At 28.8% G+C, this 20,739-nt stretch overlaps 2 protein-coding genes across 2 annotated transcripts; both read right to left on the bottom strand.

Moving 5' to 3' along the window:
• Positions 1 to 2,024: 2,024 nt before the first annotated feature.
• Positions 2,025 to 2,222, bottom strand: K444DRAFT_543850 (uncharacterized protein; the record flags this gene model as incomplete). The annotated part of the gene is made up of 1 exon (XM_024875997.1): positions 2,025 to 2,222. A coding segment is annotated over one exon (198 nt), but the record flags the coding sequence as incomplete, so codon positions are not given.
• A 4,571-nt stretch (positions 2,223 to 6,793) lies between these two features.
• K444DRAFT_545745 (uncharacterized protein) lies at positions 6,794 to 6,943 on the bottom strand (the record flags this gene model as incomplete). The annotated part of the gene is made up of 1 exon (XM_024876163.1): positions 6,794 to 6,943. A coding segment is annotated over one exon (150 nt), but the record flags the coding sequence as incomplete, so codon positions are not given.
• Positions 6,944 to 20,739: the final 13,796 nt, after the last annotated feature.

Below are 20,739 nucleotides of genomic sequence, written 5' to 3'. Positions count from 1 at the left end.
TAGATATTAAAGCTACTACCGGAAGTATTAAAGCCTCTACTATCTGGAGATAATAGTACTACTTTTATAAGTACTACTTCTATAGGCATTGCTTTTACTAGTATTATAGTTAGTAGTATTACAGATAATAGTATAGGTAAAAGCGAAATTAGTACGGACCCTTATAAATTAAATAAACTAAATATAGGAAAACCGGGCTTTACTAAAGATAGAGAAATAATTATAGAATATAAGTTCAAGTATTTCAGAAAGAATAATAAAAAAGGCCAGATATATAGCAGGTAACTCTTTATTATAATTAGACCGCAAGCCTGCCCTTATATTAAGGTTCTTTCCTATAAAGACTTTACTAAAAATATAATTAATATATATCTAAACTATACTTATATAATAGAGATTAGCGGAAGATCTAAGAAAGATAAGTTTATTAAGATCCTCTATACTATAGCCGAATTCTATAAACCGGAGCCTTTAAAAGAACCTGTAATCTATATCTTATATAAGCGGAAAGAAGGAAATTCTATCTAAATATAGTATATAGACTTTTAAGATTAGGTAGAAAGTAAAAGAGCTATAGATAACTTACTTCGGAAATATATAGAATGAGAAAAGAATAAAAGGGCCTAGTTCTATATAGCCTATAATATTAGGGAAGAACTAGAAAGCCAAGATTAAGTAGAGAATAAGTACACTTATATTTATAGAAAAAAGGCTAATATATCTTTAACTAAAAATAGAATCTTTCTATTTATTAGAGTATTAGTCTCGCAAGTAATTAAGGCTAAAGTATAACCGGTAGTTAAGATTAAAGTATAGCCTATAAAGATAGAAGTATAAAACGGATTTAATCCGACTAGCTTTCTTTCTTTTACTACTTAATATAAAAAGAAATATAATCTAAAGCTAGATATAGATCTTATAGAGCTAATAAAGTTAATAGCTACATTTAAAACTATTTAAGACGCATTTAGTATTTAGCTATTATTTTTTTCTTTTCTTTTAATTAGTTCTACTTTTAGGTCTAGAAGCTTTCCTTACTTAATATATAGCCTTTAGAACTTATATTACTATTCTCTTTTTATTAAATTTGCCTTTTCTTCTATATTTATTTAAGTTAGTTATTTTTGTAATATATTTGGGTTTATATAATATTATACTCGAGTATTTTAGACTTAGTACTAATAGTACTTTAATCGTTTCTAATCTAATCCCGCTTTATTTTAAATTATATAGTATTATTATTATTATTATTATTATTATTATTAGCCTAGTATATTTTACTTTAATCTAAGTATTACAAGTAATTAAGATTATATTATAGAAAATATGCCTTAAATAGTAAATTAGATTTAAATATTACTTCCATATTAATAAAATAAAAGCATTATATATTTATATATTAAATATCCAAAAACCTCAAATATTATTCTTTACTTCCTATCTTTCCTCCCTAATTCTCGTTATCTATACCTCTATATTATTAATAGCTTCCCCAGATAACTACCTATATTCCAAAAGAAATAATAAAATTTCAGCTAGGCTAAATACTAGCTCCGGTACCCTGGCAGCAAACTCTTCTACTAACCGCCTAACTCTCTCGACCTCTTCTCCTTTAACTCTCTCGATCTCTTCCCCCTTAACTCTCTGGACCTCTTCCTCCTGACTTCTTGCAGGTTCAGGGGCCTTACTATCCTCTTCTAATCTAACTAGTATATCTAATTAAGAGTTCTTTAGAAGAGCGACATTGCCTTCTATTAGCTTAAAAATAATATAAAAGAAGTCCTCTATTATTTTCTTATTAGTAAGCCCGAGCTTAACCTTCCTATCTATATGGCCAGATTATATAAGCGCTTTATTAAGGCATATAATATAATTAGTAGTTATAATTAGAATCCGGCCTTCTTATAATGCTATACTATTAATAATATTTAAAAGAGCAGATAAGAATACCCCCTATAAGCAGATTTTCCTCCTTAAGAAAAAGAGCTAGTCTAGCGAAAGTCCTCTATTTCAGTATCTATAAATCATTTCGAACTAATAGCATTAATATCTTCCAAAAGAATAATATAGCGGCTTAGAAACTTAGTAAATAGACTCTTTAGGGTATATTTGTTAATAATAGCGGAAAGGCTAAGAATATAGATATCCAAATTAAAACATCTAGTAATAAATAAGCTTAAACTTGATTTTCTAGTTTCAGGGAGTCTATATAGCAAGTAACCCTATTAGTAAGAAATACTACGGCCGGAATACTATTTTCGAGCTATCTAGTTAAGGAACTTTCCAATATCTTTTAGTAGTTCCTCTTTTCTATTTCTACTAAAAATAACTATTAAGATAGATCTTATATCTATTATAATAGACCTTATCTAGATATTATCTTTATATTTATAGAGAGAGGTTTTATTCTAAAGAAGCTTTAAGTACTAGATAGAGTATTTAGTAAGTAGTTCTTTAATAATTTATAGAGATCTACTAAAGCAAAAAATACAGACGTCTTCTTAACTATTGAATTCTCTAGCTCGATATTCATGCCAGAGTATAAGCAGATAGTTATTATACCGAAAGAAAAAGCGCCTATTCCAGAATATATAATATATAGTTTTTTGCTTTATATCTCTGCTATTTGAATGCCGAAACCATATTAATTTAGAGGCCAAATCGGTAGTAATAAGGAGAGAGCGAATATCCTAGATAGAGCTCTAAGAAGACATTTATAGTAGTAGTATATTATAGACCTCTTTATAATATTATATATAAATAGTTAAAGCTACTAATAGTTAGAACTAGAGACTTTACTTATAAAAGGTAAGGGTACTAACTAAAATAAGCCTCGAGCTATTCTAGTATATACCTTTAAATATATTTATAAGCGAATACAAATAGCCTAAAGATATATAGTAAAGGAATATAGGAACTCAAGTTAATAGTAAAATACCCTATAATAGTAGTAAATATACGAGTAAAGCCTGGAAATAATATATAGTCCAGAATTAAGGCTTAAATATCGGAGATTACTTAAATTAGTAGAGAACCGTTCTTATTATACTCTATTATTATTAGAAAGTATTAGAGGGACATTATTAAATAAAGAAGTTATAGTGGCTTTAATCTATATAGTAGATAAGATATATATAGAAGTAAGAAGCTCTAGAATTACTTAAAGAATTTAGATATAGAAGGAGATAATAGTTAAACTAGAAGGGAGATTTCTATACTTATATATTTATTAATTCTTATACTATTCTTTATATTAGAAGTCTAATCAGGCCAATACTATAGATATAACTCTAGTTTTCTCATCTCTATAATTATAGCGAGATATATTAGAATCTTTATTAATTAATATAACTTATTAATATATAATACAGGAAATATAGAATCAAATAATATATTAAAGCGATTATAATACTATATATAGGATTCCAGTCTTCCCACTTGAGAAGAAAGTAACTTGATTATTCTAATTAAGACGCAGGAGCGAGATGGATATCTATAATCGAATAAGACGGTTAAACGAGAAGCCGACTTCTACTCTTGCCATTAATACCGAAGTGAAAAGACATACATACTCTAGAGGAGTATAAAGTGTGGTGTTTTGATATTGACTATAGAAGCGCCCCGGATAGGACCCGTAATTGGAGTCCCAAGTCTTCGGATACTTACCACCATCCCTCTTCCAGCCCGCGGGTGCCGCATGTTGCATTGGCCATGAGAAACAATCAAGATATCCAACTCAACATGAAGTATGGATGATAGTTCTGTGCAAACGCAGGTCCCCTCGATCGCTGGCCTGTTTGCAGCATCGTTACCCCCGAAGCAGCTGGCGGGCCGTGGATGTAGGGCGGAAGGCGGGGGAAATATTGCATAGCGTCCTGGAAATAACCATCGTAAGCCAATGAATCAGAATTATTCTCAGCCGCCACGGGATACGTGCGCAATCATAGAGGGCCTCCGGTAGGTTGAAAAATGTGAGGCGATTTACGAAGCGGGGTACTACAAACCCCCCGCGCCTGCAATTGCGGATCGCCCCCTCGATCACTGGCTCGTATGCAGCACCATCACCCCCAAAGCAGCTGGCGGGCCATGATTTGATGCACGGTGCACTGGCCCCCTCAATTGTGCGTGCGTTGCATGCGTGACACAGCGTGGCATCCACGCTAACCAAACCTGAAATCCCGGGAGGAACATGTTTCTGGCTCGGCTTTTAGCGCTGGCGGCATCTGCACGGCCGGCCAGAGCCGAAGCTACGTGGCTTCTCGAGGGCTCTTAAAAGAGGGGGTTCGGGGTGGGGGCTGGGGTCGATTTATTATTTCTGGCTTATGTCGCCCGACCAAAGGCAGAGATTTCTAGTTTCGTGGATCCAAGACAGACTCCAGCCTGATCTATCTCTTTATATCTGTAATAGGCCAATAAGTTAGCAAGGATATACGCTCCCGGTTAGAGTACTATACTCTAGAGGAATTACTTATTAATAACAAGGTGATTTTATTTAGCTAGTTAGGAGAACTCCTTAGGCTAACCGCATATAGTATATTAAGAAGCTTTAATAGTATCTCCTAGTACTACCCAAGAAATTATATATTAACCTTGCAAAAATTTTAGTATTATAGAAAAATATATTATCTAAGAATAATAATTCAGGATCCTAGCCTAATCCGCTACTTAAGGGCAGGAATTTATTATCCAAGAATAAGAATTCCGGAATATCTAGACTCGGTTTATTATAGTTTATTTAATCCAAAGACATTAATATTCCTAAAAGTATTATAGAGGCACTTAAGTAAAACTATTATAATATTTTATACTAGTTATCCAAAAACGGTATTAATCTTTAGTCTCTAGTAAATTACTACAAATATATATATATATTATAGAAATAGGCCATATACTTAATAAGATCTTATAAAGATTCTTAATAACTTTCTACTATAACCTTATCTTAAAGTTTAATACTATAAAGCAATAATTTTCTATAATTATAAATAGTAGTATTACTTTTATAATTACTATAATTTATTAATTAGGGAAGTATAACCCTAAAATTATTCGGAAGAAAATAGTAGGCTAGATAAAAATTAGCTAAAAATATCATAAATTTATGAATTTCTTATATACTAGATACTTAATTCTATTCCCTAATCAAATTAGTAATCTTATATAAGTACTACTACCTATTATTAGGAAGGCTTCTAAATCTTTAAAAACTAGAAGAAGTATATACTAATTAAAGGAGATATATTTACTAAAGTAATTTAGTTCTTTTAAGGCCTTAGTATAATTAATAAATACAAGAAAGAAGGCTAGAATAACCTAAGTAATAAAATCCTATAAATACTCTATAAACCCTTTTAATGCCTTATTACTTTTTAATTTTAACCTAGCTAGTAATCTCAAATCAGATAGGCCGCAAACTCCTTACTTATACTAGTTCCTGGTAATATTAATAAATATAGACCTGAATAATTAATACTTAGTTATAACCGAATAGAAGAAATATAAGATATAGATATAAATAACCCGTTATTAAGCAAGACGCTTAATTTAAGAGTTCTACTAATACTAGCTACAAATTAGGTAATTAAAAAGAACCAAAAAAAAGGTACTATATTCGTAAGGCAATAGCTATAGAGCTTCGCCAGAGATCTTATGGCTCACTAGATATCTCGTCCGGAGAAGAGTCTTCTATTAGTAGTTTACTAGAGTTACTATATATTAAAAGCTTATAGATCTAAGACATAGTATAAGACTCCTCAGGCCCGGTTTCCTCAAGCCCTAATATAATATTAGGCATCTGCTTCTAATAATTCCGGGTAGCGGCACTTAATAATAAACTATTTGGACGACTATTAGCTATTATCCCAGATATTTATTAATAATTAAGGACGGAATCTGCTTAGTAATATCTCATTAAATGCAATAAACATTTATATCGCGGATTAGTAATAAAGAATAAGAGAATTAATTTCCGAGAGAACGGGTATTAGTACTATTAGTACTCTCTTAAATTATAATAATAATACTTTAGCTACTGCCCCTATAACTATATAAGGCTTACTTTAGAGCTCAGAAAACCAATAATCTAATGCGGCTCTTATAGAAGTAAGTATAATATTATATTATAGTAAGTATATAGTATGCGAGAAAATTTATAGCTAACTAATATTTTAAAAAAGCAATTCAATTAGAGAAATACACTCTTTAATAGGTAATTATTAATAGGCCTACTAATATTCTAGATAAAATTTGGTTTAGTAGTTTATTAGGGTTTAAACTATATATTTTACTAAGGCTATTAAGAGTATTAGGTAATATTATAAAGCTATCCGGTTAAGAGATCCTTCTGCCTTAACCTGCTCTAGATACTAGTAAGGTATTTGCGGGAATATACTCGATTAAATTAAAGTATTTAAGGAAATTAATTTAATATAATAGGTTTAGTATAATATTTTAGAATAAAATAGGGGAAGAAGCATTTATAACTATAGAAGTAATAGATAAAGAACTAATAGCAGATTTTATTCAAGTAAGCCTATTAGATATCTCAGAGAAATGAAATAAAAAGAAAAAAGAAAAAGAAAAAGACATATAATATATTATATAAAACTAGCTTATTAATAAATTAGTATATATAATTATATATAATATCTATCTAATAAAGCCAGGCCCCTTCTAATATTAGATACTATTCTAACTAGTAATTTAGCCTTAATTATAGTCTTATTATAAAAGGCATACTTAATTTAATATTAGTAAAATATAAGATTACAGATAATAAAATTAAAGAGATCTTTTATACTAGTATATCTTTATTTCTTAAAATCTTTAAAGTATTTAATATACTCTTTACCTGAATTTTAGTAGCTTTAATATAGCTAGTAATATATATAAGATACCATATCTCTCTATTCTTATTAATAGCTCTATCCTTAACTATAATAGTCTATCCTATTTCTCGAAACTCGAATTACCTTCTTACTACTACCTCTATAAGTAAAAAACTACTAGTATTAAAAGAAAATTCAATTATTTTCCCAGCCTAGCCTTATATTACCTCAAGCCCTAATATATTTTCCAAGCCATTTACCTAAAGGCAGTTAGTAAACTCTATAAAGAAATTATAATTAATATTTCTAATACTAACTAGCAGACCTTTATAAAACTCGGAGAGAAGTAGTAGGGCATTTCTCTTCTTGCCTTTACTTATATAGCTAGTTATATTTACCGAGATAATATACCTATAAACTCTCTATAAATTAATATCGGAAATATATATAAGTATTATCTAGTATTTATATAGTTCCATTATACTAGTATCTAATAATATATATTTATTAGGGATTATTATATAGTAATAAAGGAATTATAATCAGAAATAGCTCTAGGTATTATATTTTGCAATTATTATATAGAGTTCTTTAAATCTATTAAATAGTATATCTATCTAAGAAAATATAATATTAGGGAGAAATTAATTATAACTACCTTAGATTAGTAAGAAGTCTATAAATATAAAAATATAAAGTATAAACTAATAGTCTTATTAAGATAATTAATATTTTCTTAGTAATATTTATACTAAATTATAGAATATCTGCCATTTTAATAAAAGATGTCTTATACTAACTAAGACGGGCTTTAGAAAAGAGACAAAAATATTAGAGTTAGATTAAGGCATTTATATTTAAATACTATATAATTTAGTTAATAATTCAATACTGACCGAAAAGACCTAGTATATTTAGGCTCTAATCTATAATATAATTATAAAATTTTTGAGCCTAATATAAGTAGCGAGAATTCCCTTAAAAAGACAAGTACTTATTATTAATTATAACTTAATAAGTAGTTATATTCTATATACCTAACCTATTAACTATCCTATATATATTAAAAGATTAATTTAGTATAGTATAGCCTTATATAATGAGCTAATAATATAATATAGCTCAGATATTTATAGGATATAGGATATTAATTATATATATAATATATTCTGGAATATAACTCTAGTAAAATATAAGAGAAACTATAAATTAAGTCATAATATAATATTATTTCAATTTCTAATATAAAACTAACTTCAAGCTTTTATACTTTCCTCGAAATATAGTACTAGCTATTAGATATAAGTATTAATAATACTAATATATTAGTTTATTAATATTAATTTCCTATAATATAATAAGATTTTTTATAAAAGATTATATTTCCGGAAGCAAATACAGATTCTTATAAAAAAGAAAAAGAAATAAGATAAATAATTAAGAGCCTAAAAGAAAGCTTAGAGAATAAGTTATACTATTTCCGTAAAGTTACTTTTGGCTCTAGTTATATTAGCTTTATTATTTAGACTTTAGAGTCTAGTAGTAAAGAAATAAGGTAAAAGGTAATATTAAATAAGAAGCGCAAGTTCTAGAATTCTATAATACTAGATATTAAAACTTGAAATCGAGTTTTAAAATATCTGAAAGAAAAATACCTAAAAATATTACTTAGTTAATAAAATATATAAAATAAGTCTATAACTATTTCTATACTAAAGTAATCTAACTACTTCTTATTAGAACTTAATATAATATTAGTAATACTAGAGTATTAAAGGAAGAGTATTAGATATATATTACTATAGTAAGGCTATAATATAGTAAATAACTATTATTAGAATTCTTTTATTATAATATTTCCTAATAGAGTTCTATTATATAGTAGATATAACTTTAAAGCTATAGAAGAGATATAAATAAAGTATAGTATCTTTACTAGTATATTTCGGGAAATAAGACTATTAATAAAGAAGTATATTAGATAAGAGAAATAAGCTAGATTTATTAATATCTAAATTCAAATATTTACCTAAATTAGATTTTTTATATAAAGTAATAATAGTAAGTAATTAGTAAGAATAAGTATAAAATATCTAATAATTATTAATAAAGACAGATATAAAATACTCTAATAACTATTAGTATAATAATAGATTCTAAAATTCATTCTATTTCTTTATTCGTAATTATAGTTCTATTAGTAATTAGTATTTTTTTTATAAAAAGTACTATTCTCTATAATAGTATTTATTGTTTTTATTCTTATTAAAGACTTAGAATATATTAATAAGTTATAAATCTAAAAGTACTTCTTATAGTACTATAATATTTATATTCTCTTATATAATCTTAACTAAAATCTAAGTATTATATTTTTTAAAATATTAAATTTCTAAGATATTATATAATTTCAAGTCCTAAATTATATAAAGAGCCTCTATTAAAAATCTAATATTAAGTTTAGGCTCTATTAAAAAGAAAGTAAACTTAAATAGTACTAGTTTGCTATTAAGTAGCCTAATTAATCGAGATATAATAATTCTATTAAATTTCGGTACTATATTCTTGTCTTTATTACCCAGATTCTAAGAAAGAGAGATAAGGCCGTATTTAACGAGATATTAATTATTAACTATTTAAAAGTAATTATAGAGAAGATATATACTATAATAGCTTTATACTTTATAATCCAGAAATATCTTCCGAATTAGATCCTAAAGTTTAGTTATTATATCTTTTATTATTAAACTATAGGCTTATTAGAGAGATAAAAGAGTATTATATACCACTAGGTTATAGACTTTGTCTAGCTTAAATAAATAAGATGAGATAGCAGAAAGAGTAGCTATAATAAAGATAGCTAGAGATATTAATAAGGGGAAGTTTTATTTAAATAATAGAATAAATATTTAGGAAAAACCAGTAAGAATACTTGGAGTTATCGGGAGGTAAAGGTAAGTTTTCTTCTAATACTGAAAATAACGAGGTAATCTATTGCCTGTATTTATATTCTATCCGCCTGTTATTAGACTAAGAGTCAAGTTCACTTGCTTCCGGTTCTATCTTCCCGCTGCCAGTCATAGTACAAGCCGTTCCGGGGCGCGAATACTTGAGCGCTTTGCAGCTACAGCTGCAGCTAAGGCACCTGGGGCTAGAGAGGCGAGACACAACGCAGGAGCCTCATCTAATTAGGCTCTGTATTCACAGCGCAGCCCTCTGAGAACAAGTAAGCTCAATGGCTGCCAGCCTTTGCTAACCAAAACATAGCGGGTGACTCACCCATTAATTCAAGTAACCATTCCAGCCCGCTACTTCAAGGATTCCCAAGATTCATTTAAGCTTCAAGATTAGTGCGATTCAATCACGCCGCCTGGGGAAGCGTTCCTGTCATATATATATACCAGATTTAGATATCTTCGCACCGGGATATTAACTACGGCCGCCCTTTTAAGCGAGAAAGCGGAAAGAACATCCAATTAGGGAAGACTTAATACTTGCCCAACACCCTGCTTTACAAATAAGGCTCTCAAATCCTCCCTCCAACGTATAGTACGGGGGTTCGCCCGCTACGAGCCAATGGTCGCGAGTACGTGTTTTGCAGCTACAAGGCTCTATAAGTCATTTGCTTCTCTCCTTGAACCAACTATTGCCCTTGGACCGGGGGAGACCAATAATATAGCACGTATAACGCAAATGCCCAGGCATATTTATAGTATTGCCTATAGAATTAATTAGCAGCAATATACTAGGCATCTCTATATTCAACGTGAGAAATCTAAATATATATGGGCGGCAATAACTCGGCATTTACTATACATAGGATACTAGGGGGGGGATTCGTGTTTTCCCCGCAATTAGAGCTATACCGAGAACCAAAGCGGAGAAATTATTCTGCCGAGCATTACTAGTGCATATCATTTAGTAGGTAAACGAGCGCCGCGTTCCTCTTAGATTTCAGATTGGGTTAGCGCTAGTCGCACAAGATTACCTGGGCATAAAGTTTATCCTAATCATGGCTCGGCACGTTATTATCGTCCTATTCCGCAATAACGGCTATAAAACGAGACTATATACTTCCCCTTTATTATATGCCAATTACCCCAATAACTAATAGACCTTAACTTTCACCTTTAAAATCTTTAATTAATTATCTCAGTAATATGGCCACTACTATTCTTCCTTACTTCGCTTAATACTATAACTCTTTATTAAGTATCGCGAATACTAGCTATAGCTTAAAACCTGCAGATATTACTCTTTTAACTATAACTATTAGGCAGATATTCGTCAAGTATAAGGTTTAGAAACTCTTTGGTATTATCTTACTATATAACTATTTCTCTCTAAATAAGAATAAAATTCTCGTAAATATTAGATCTATAGCTATGCCTTAGAAAACTTCAAGTCTTACTAAATAGCTCCGTAATATTAAAGGCAATATATAGCGCTTTATAGAGCAAGGTATTATTTTATATAAATTTACCTATAATATATCCTTATTACCTAATATTAATAGCTTTTAGCCATTTATTTCTGAACTAAAAGCGCTTCTTAACTACTTGGATTTAATAAAGAAACTCAATATTTATATCTTTACTAGTAAAGACCTAGATTTAATTACTCGGGTAAAATTTATATAAGGCCATACTAATATTACTTTACCTTTTAATATTACTTCTAAGGACAGACCAAACCGTTTAATTAAAGTAGTCTAATAATTTGATTTGTCTCCTGAATTAGGCACACGTAAGTAAATGATTTCTTAGTAATAATTATATTAGATACTAATTATATCCGGTAGCTATGGAAACTATACCGAGTTCTCTTATTCTTAAGAAATATAAGGTTACCTGTAAATATAGACCTAATATAAGATATTAGGCAAATTACAAAATAATAAACTAGTAATAGTTATATAAGGGAAAACTAGTAAGTAATATATAAGAGCGAGAAGGAAATTGGAATTCAAAAAAAAAATTAATTAAGTATAGGAGAAGCTATATCTATTCTAGTTAGCTTTATATCTAAATCTTATATTTATTTATCTTATACCTTATATTATTCCAGAAAGTAATAAGCTTATATAGGCTAATTCTCTTATTCGGGTTATACTTAAGATATTCTTATACTATATACCTCTAATATACTAGGATATTCTCTAATAATTCCTAATCTTTTACTATTTCTTCCATACTTATTATATCTTTAAAGGCATTTATATCTGGCTAGTATAATAGTATTTATATATATTAGCCTAGACTAAATACTTTAGCTAGCTTTAGAGCCTTTAGATATTACTTACTTTATACTAAAAATATGTTTTATATATTCTAGTTATTATTACCTAGTATAATTACAGGCATATTACGCTACTCCGGTCTAGTATATTTCGTATACTAAAAAGTAATAATTAGATCTTCTACTAGTACTTCTTCTATATTTCAGATATTATTAATCTCTAAGGCTACTATAGTAATAGGGGCATTACTTTACTTCTAATTTATAAGTATAAGACTATAATCTATATTAAGTAGGAAATTCCCAGGCTTAATATCTATATAATAAATATAAGTAATAAAGTAAGTATATATAATAGCTATAACTATCTAATAATACTATTAGGCCTTATATAATAATAATATTTACTTACCGGATTTATTATTTTTCTTAATATAACTAATAAGGCTACTATTTAGGAAGAATAAATAGAGACTATTATATATAAATAGCCTATTATTACTAGGTTTATAGATAGTAACTAGAGTCTATATAAGGGCCATAATATTAGAATAGTATAGCATGTTACTAACTAGCTCTACTAATTAATAATAGATTTTTACTTTTTCCTAAATATACCCACTTTTATAGCTATTTAAAAAGGTCCTAAAATTAATTCTTTTAAATATAAACTAAGACAGGAAGTCTAACGGGATATATATAAGAGTAGTATAGCCTCTTCCGCCAAGCTAATTTAGTTATATTAGACTTTTAAAGTCCACTATATCTATTAGTTACTTAACGGAAAGCTAGCTAGGTAGTAAGAGAAGGTTAATATAGTTATTAAATAGGTTCTCATAATAAATACTCTATAAAATCTATAAGAGAAGATCTATTAACCCGAGATTATAAATATTAATAATAATATCTGGATCTTAAATTATGGATTTACTACTATATTTTGCCTAGACTATAATAATTACCGACTATATTACCATATATATAGAGAATTAGTTCGGGAATATAGTACTTGTACTATTAACTATTAGGTTATAATAGTAGTTAATAATACGTATTATTAAAGACTATAATTACTAGGTATAGTCTAGCCCAAATCGAAAAATTAATGTCTTCTAATACCTAAAGGCCTAAGTAAATATAATTATCTCAAGATTATTCCCCCAGATCTACTTACCTAATATGCCAAGTACTTTTAATATATCTTATTCCCTACTAAAGTCGCCACACGGTTCAGGAATATAGGACTAAATAACGTCCGGCTCTCGCTTAGTATCTGAAACGGATAGGATAATTATTAAAGTACCTAGAAGTAGGCAGATTAGTTTCCAAATTCACCCCTTATAATACCAAGAAGTACCTTTGAGTTTATTTAGCCGCTCCGTACTATAATTAGATATATACAGACCCAGATCTGCCTCTGGGTTTAATTCAAGGATCTTTAGCAGTTTCGAGACCAAGGCGGTATTATACCTCGACCGCGACGACGTGCGGTGCGACGAATCGAGGCTCGATGGCGGGGCTGGTTTCTCTCGCATGTCGTGCTCTGGCACGGGAATATTGACTGTGGTCGTTCTTTCTTGACACCTTGTGGCCGCGTTCCTGTCAAACATCAGTCAAAATCCCCAATAGGTATGGAATGACCGCTCACTCTCGTTTTTTGGCACGAAGAGTTGCCGCCCAATTTTGCGCTGCGGGTGCCGCATTTTAGCCGGCAATGCGGCTCCATTTTTCTGAGCGGGCGAATTTCTTATCGTTGAGATGCCTAGAAAGTGGAGTTTTGGATCCAACCACCCCAAACGATTTTCCTCGGGCCGATCGCAGTGGGGTTGCGGCCAACGAATCAGAGCTGTACGCCTGAAACACCAATTGTGACTCATTTCCTTGGTATCGGCGGCAAGCAAGCGAAGATGCCGCCGGTTCCCTAACTAATCTCTATTAAGTATAGTCGCCATATAACGTCTCAAGCCACAGTCTCCCCTATAACTCCCAACCTGTCTCTATATGCAAGTCGGCACTCCCAGCACTAGTACCAGTACTAACACTGACCCACTCTTGCTCGGCTTTCTACTCTTTCTCGATACTAGTTACAGATATAAGGAATCCAGATTCCTTGCAAAGACTAGTATATATTACCCACTACATTCTTCTGACTACCTTTAACCGTTTCAAATCCAGCGGTAATATAAATTTATATCTTACCCCTCCTTCTTCTAGTTAATATAGCCCCTTATTAAGCGAAACCAAATACCCGAAAGGCTAAGCGGTAACCTTTATAACTAAAGGACTAAGGTAAGCCATTTATCCCCGTTACTATATATTTTGGCTAATTATTAATAGAAAAGCGGCCTTAAGATATTAAGAAGAAGCGATTATAGCTATCTTCTTATAAGAATATATATCTAGAAGAGATATAATACTACCAGAAATATACTATATCTAAGAATATAAATACTAATTCTAAGTATCTACTTCTCTCCCTAACTAGTAATACTTCCGGTATAAAGGTATATTACTCTTCTTTTACTATACTTTAAAGCTAACTTAAGTCAAGTTTTTATAGTCTGAGAATTAAAAATAAAAACAAAAATAATTATAAGAATATAAAGGTCTATTTAGTTTCGCTTTATTTAAGCCTCTTTAAAAGTAATAGCAGATATCTCTTATAGCTTCTAGTATATTAGCTATTAATTCCATTTTGCCTAAACCCTTTCTAGAGTATATTATAGCCCCCTAAAATCTAATTAAATCCCTATAGCTTAGAGAATATAAGAGAGAATATATTTCTAAAGACGAGCCTTTAAATAAGAGATTACGGAAAGATTTATAATCCGTATTAGTATCTAGCTAGCCTTTTAATAAAGCTAACTTAAAAGAATATAATTAATTTATGAAATCGGGAATATCTAATATAATAAATTCCGAAGTCAGAACTTTAGAAAGAAGTAAACGGAAGAGACCTTTATTATAGTTACTAAGCTCTATAGATATAAACCAGAAAATAGTATTAGTATACTTACAGATATTATTATATATAGTTACCCGTTATTACTTTAGTATTCTTAGTTATATAAGAATATTTATTTGGCCTAAACTCTTTCCCGAGAAAATATAATTTCGGATTAATACTATTATCTAGTATAAGATCTCTAAAGAGAGAAAGTACTAACTATTCCGTTTTATAGAAAATTTATATAAAGATTTCATTAATATTTTTAATAGAATAAGTAAAGAAGACAATTATATTAAACCTATTTACTATATTTTTTCTTTAATAAATAATAATAGGAAATTTCAATTTCTAAGGAAAGCAAGTATTATATTTCCTCTTTTATATTAGTATATATATTATTATACTTATATTATCTAAGATTAGAATCCGAGTCTCAAACCTAATATTCTATAAAAATCTTGAGATATAAGTTTCCTAAATAACTCTAATAATAAGGCAAATAACTCCGTTATCTAATTAAGAAAGTAATAAGAAGTAAATATATTTTATCTTTTTTTAGATATATTACTAGCTATTATATTACTACTTCTATCTCTAGCTTTACCTCTAGCTTTATCTAAGTAAAATATCTTCTATATTAAAACTTCTTATTTAGATATTATAACTAGCCTTTATTATTTTATTATAGTTAAAGTATTAGTAGCTTGAGGTCTTAATAAAGTTAATACTAGTAATTTCTTAGAAGACCTATAATAATAGTAGATACTTTACTTTAATTCTATCTAGGAAGCCTCTTTTATCCGGTTTCTAATTATAGTAGTTAAAGGTAAAGTATATATAACCGGTAAGCCTGTTTTTAAAATATAGAATTAAGCTACTATATCCGGAAGCTATATAACTAAACTTTAATATAAGCTTACTAATCTTACTAAAAGCGCCTTTTATAGGTCTTATAATAGTAAGGCACCTCTAGCCTTCTTTATATATATTAAAGGACCCTATATAGAGCTCTGGGTATACTATACTATATTATAGAAGAATATTTATATATATAATATAAATATCTTAAAGACTTACTATATATTTCTTCCGGAAAGTATTATAAAGTTTCTTATAATAGTAAATAATATAATAAGCTAGGCTAATATAGACTTTATAAATAATATAGTAAAGTAACTAGTCTTAATAGAGAATACTAGACGAGTATAGTATATTATATAGTTAGATAATAAATTAATTTAAAAGATAGTAATTCTTAAACTTTAAAAGATTATATAATTCTTTCTATATTTATTAGTATAAATTTATACCTTATTTAGAAATAAATAAATTACTTATTATTATATAATAAGTAAAGTCGCTCGAGCTAGGGCTATATATTTAGTAAGGAAGGGGAAATTAGATATAAAAAGGTCTGGAAAAAACTATATAATATAGTAATAGTAGTAATACTAATAAACTATTAACTTATTATATAATATACTAATTATTTTAATACTAAAATATTATATCTTATATCTTCTTCTAATATTAATTTCTTTATTTCTTTTATAGTATTTCACCTATATCTGATTTATTCTTCTCGCCTTAAATACTATTTCCCTTAACTATACTTACTTCTATATTGGGATTAGCTAATAGAAGAATAAGGTTCTTATTAGATATTTATTCTAGTAAATGCCTAGAGGCAAGTAAATATATAGAACTTGAGCTGTTTTTTGTTTATTTATAAAAAGAAGCTTACTCGCTTCTGAAATAGACTATATTCTAGCATATATATATTACGGGATAAGTTTTGCCTGGAAACTTTTTAAAGATCTAGTTCTAAGGCTTGCTTTTCTTTTTCTATATTACTAAGTATTACTTGTCTATAGGATTCTATAGGATATTTATTCTTATATTTAAACCGTCCTGCTTCTTGGCCTTACTCAAATAACCGTTATTATTATTACTAATATTAGAATTACTATTACTTAAATTATTACTATTATTATTACTAGATAGCTTACTTTCCTATAATATAAGAGGTTAGGTATATATGGCTTTATAATATTAGGGTTAGGGATATATTATATTCTTATAAGTACTATTTGCCTCTATAATAGTTAATATAGCCTTATTACTAGACGAGAGCCGGGATAGTATATACTAGCTAAAGCTAATAATAAGAAATAAATATTACTTTATTAGCTTAATAGTAAAGTTATTAATCTTCCTTATATGGCTAATACTTGTAATAAGTTAGCTAAGCTAGCTAAAAGAGACTTCTTGCTTAGTATAGATTACTATTATAAAGGAATAGTAATTTATAGAATACGGACGGAATATAGCCTTAGCTAGTATTAGTAGAATAGCTCTGGATAATTAGTTAAGATTACTATAATTAGATAGTATATCTATATTTATAGTATATAGTATAGAAGGTCGAGCCTAGGAACTAGGAACTATAATAATTCTCGAAGCCTAATTAGATAGGGAATATAACTTGGGAAAGCGCTTATAAGGCTTAAAGTATAGTCTCTATTAGCCGGTAGACCTCTATTATAGATAGTACTTAGGCCTCTTATATATTAGGCTATCTTAAGATAAGGATAACTATTTCTGCTTTATAAAATATAGTTTCTTATTATTCTTATCTAACTTGGTATTATTAAGCTTAATATTACTATTACTATTATATTTTACCTTATTATAACTTGGCTCTAGTAATAAATTAAGGTTAGGAAGTAATTATTATCTATTAGCTAGTCTTAAACTTCTACTAGCCCTTTTAGCTATTACTACTACTACTATAATATTTACCTCTTACTATATTCCGTTATTCTTATTAATCTCCTGCTTTATTTCTTATTATTCTCTTATTTCCTTATTAATAAGGAAAGTATTAAGTATATAGTTAACTAGCTTATATTTATCTATTATATCTTAACTAATAAGATAACTCTCTTAACTAAGCTAGATCTCTAGTAATACTTTATAATAGTATAAAGGCAGGCTTAAAAAGGAAGTTATAGCTTCGGATCTAATATAATATAATTCTTTTATACTAATACTATTATATAATAGCTTATTTGAGAGATATAAAGAATAAATATAAGAATATATAAAGTCTAGTATTAAAGCTTCTTATTTTATAAGCTATATATATAGAGCTATCTTAAAGTAATTATTAATATTATATTACTTATTAGAACTATAAGAAAGGGCCGGAGTTATTAAGTTAATAGCTATTTCTGAGCTATTAAAAAGTCTAGTGCCTGGTATTATTATACTTTTAGTATAAAGACTAATATTATTAGCTTTAGCTTTAGAGGCATTCAAGTTATTATTACCTAGTAAGATAATTAGATTATTTATATTATATTAGAAAAATTAGCTATTTATTTCCATAATAGAGAATATAGTAGGCCCGGCTTATATAGACTTCTGCCCAAGTTATTACTTTGCGCTAACTTACTCTAGTTAATAAAGCTACTTCTTTTATTTATAGCTATTTCCTTAATTCTGCCTGTCTTATCTGGGCCTTAACTTCCCGTTATAAAACCCTATATTTATAGCTTAGTAAATAGTAATTCTTTAATTATAGAGAGGTTATAGTTATTATTACTTTTATTATTATTTGTCTTATTATTATATTTATAAATAGTACTAGTTTCTAGTTAGATTTCTATAAGTTAGTTACTATTATTATAAGCCAAATATATCTCTATTATATACTTCAAATTTCGGGCTTATAGCCCCAATTATTATTATTAGCTATTACTATTATTACTAGCTATAATATATTAAATAATATATTACTTAATCTAATTTACTAGAGCTTATTAAGGATATTTACTTATTTCGGGGCCGGTTTGCGGCCGGTTATTATACTTTTAAAGTACGGAGAAATTAGCTTATAAATATACTTTAATTTAATAAAAATAACTATCTTGAGAGTATAAAAATAATTAGAAGTAGTTAAGAAGTTCTTTACTAGCTACTAGCTATATAACTAGACTATAAAAGAGATAGTAGAGATAGGGAAATTAAAGGATTTATATAGGCTTCTTATACTGCCCTTATAGAACCGAAATATATCCTATAGCCTACTATATTATACTATATTATATTAGGCTTCTCTTCTTCTAATATCCTTACTATAAAAAAATGCCTCGGCACTAATATAGCCCCTCTTATATAGAGAGATCTGCTATAGCTATAAGGCCCTATTACTATTAATTCTATATTCTTATTCCGGAATATACTCATTTATAGCTATTATTTCCACTTTGCTATATACTATAATTAGCTAATCTTAGTATTATCTCTTAATTATTGGCGAGGCCATAAAAAGCTAAGCAGGAAGAAGCGATAATTATTATATAAGGAGGGGGGGTATATGACTTCGGATATTGCCCTCTCTGCCTGTCCGAGGGCTTTAGGCAGACTAGTAGACTGGTATATTCTCCAGGTCTTTTCTGTCGCCCGGCGTCTTAGCTACTAATTCTATAGCTGGCGCAGTCTAATTAGCGGATCCTTAGTAGATCTTCTAAGGAAATTCTACTAGTAGAGCCCTTGTAATAATCCTGCCGCCTCGAATTAGCCCAGGGCTACGCAATTAGAATAAATACGATATATACTGCGGTAAGGGGGAAACTTACTAGGACGCTCCTAACGCATTATTTACCTGCAGTATCTGGGGTATAGCTAGGCAGAAGACAGGCCGTATTATCTTGAGGTATTTCTGTGACTGGCTATTATATTATAACGAGGGCAGGCCTTGTTTACGGCGTCTCAGTCTCCGGAGTGCGCTATAGTGCGAGGCGGTAATGGTGCGACGATAAGGCAGATTGCAAGAGGGTCTGGATGCTGTCGAGCTTGTAACTCGGTTAATACGAGGCGTATATATAAGGGGATTCGTATTATAGCTACTTAGTAGTATTAAGGCTGGAGGGGGTAATTGCGGATTCTGGTTAAAGCTGCCCCGTACCTTGCTAGTGCGGTCTTCTCAGCTGCGGCGTGGCTAATTAGGGGAGCCTGGCGGGAAAGGGTAGGATTCTAGGCAGAAGGGCCGAATACGTATAAAGAACAAGCACCGAGCGTTGCGAGGCGGAGGTTATTAGGCTATTGAAAAGGAAGGAAGAAGGGAAAGGAGCGAGCAATGGAGTTGCGAGATTTTTATATTCCGCGAAAGCGGCGGCCGGCCCGTGTGCGCGCCTTGCCTAATGCGGGGGGTTACGGTTTCCTGAAGCGGGCTTGCCGTCTGGTCATTTACTTTTATTTTTATTTATAAATAAATAAATTAAAAATTACTTTATTTAAAATTATTAAATTAATAAATTAAAGTTATATTAAATAAATTATTTATTAAAAATATTATATTAGAGCTTAATTTAGCTTCTAAAATAAATATTTAATATTATAATTACTTTAATATTTATTATTTATAAAATAAATATTATATATTTATATTTAAGAATTATTAATAATTAAATAAAAACAAATTATATAAAAAAAATACGGATTTTTTATAAATAATTATTTATTATATTTAAGAAATTTAAATTTAAATTTAAGTATTATATAATAATAATAAAAAGTTTTTAATAATATTAATTAATTAAAATATAAATAAAAGATATAATTAATATATTAAAGAATTATTTAAATTATTTAACTTATTTATAAATAATAAATAATTATTATTTTAAATAATTATATAAAAATTATATAATTCTAATA

Source organism: Hyaloscypha bicolor, assembly GCF_002865645.1.
Source record: "Hyaloscypha bicolor E unplaced genomic scaffold K444scaffold_182, whole genome shotgun sequence".
Lineage (NCBI taxonomy): Eukaryota > Fungi > Ascomycota > Leotiomycetes > Helotiales > Hyaloscyphaceae > Hyaloscypha > Hyaloscypha bicolor.
This window is presented reverse-complemented; position numbering and strand designations above follow the sequence as displayed.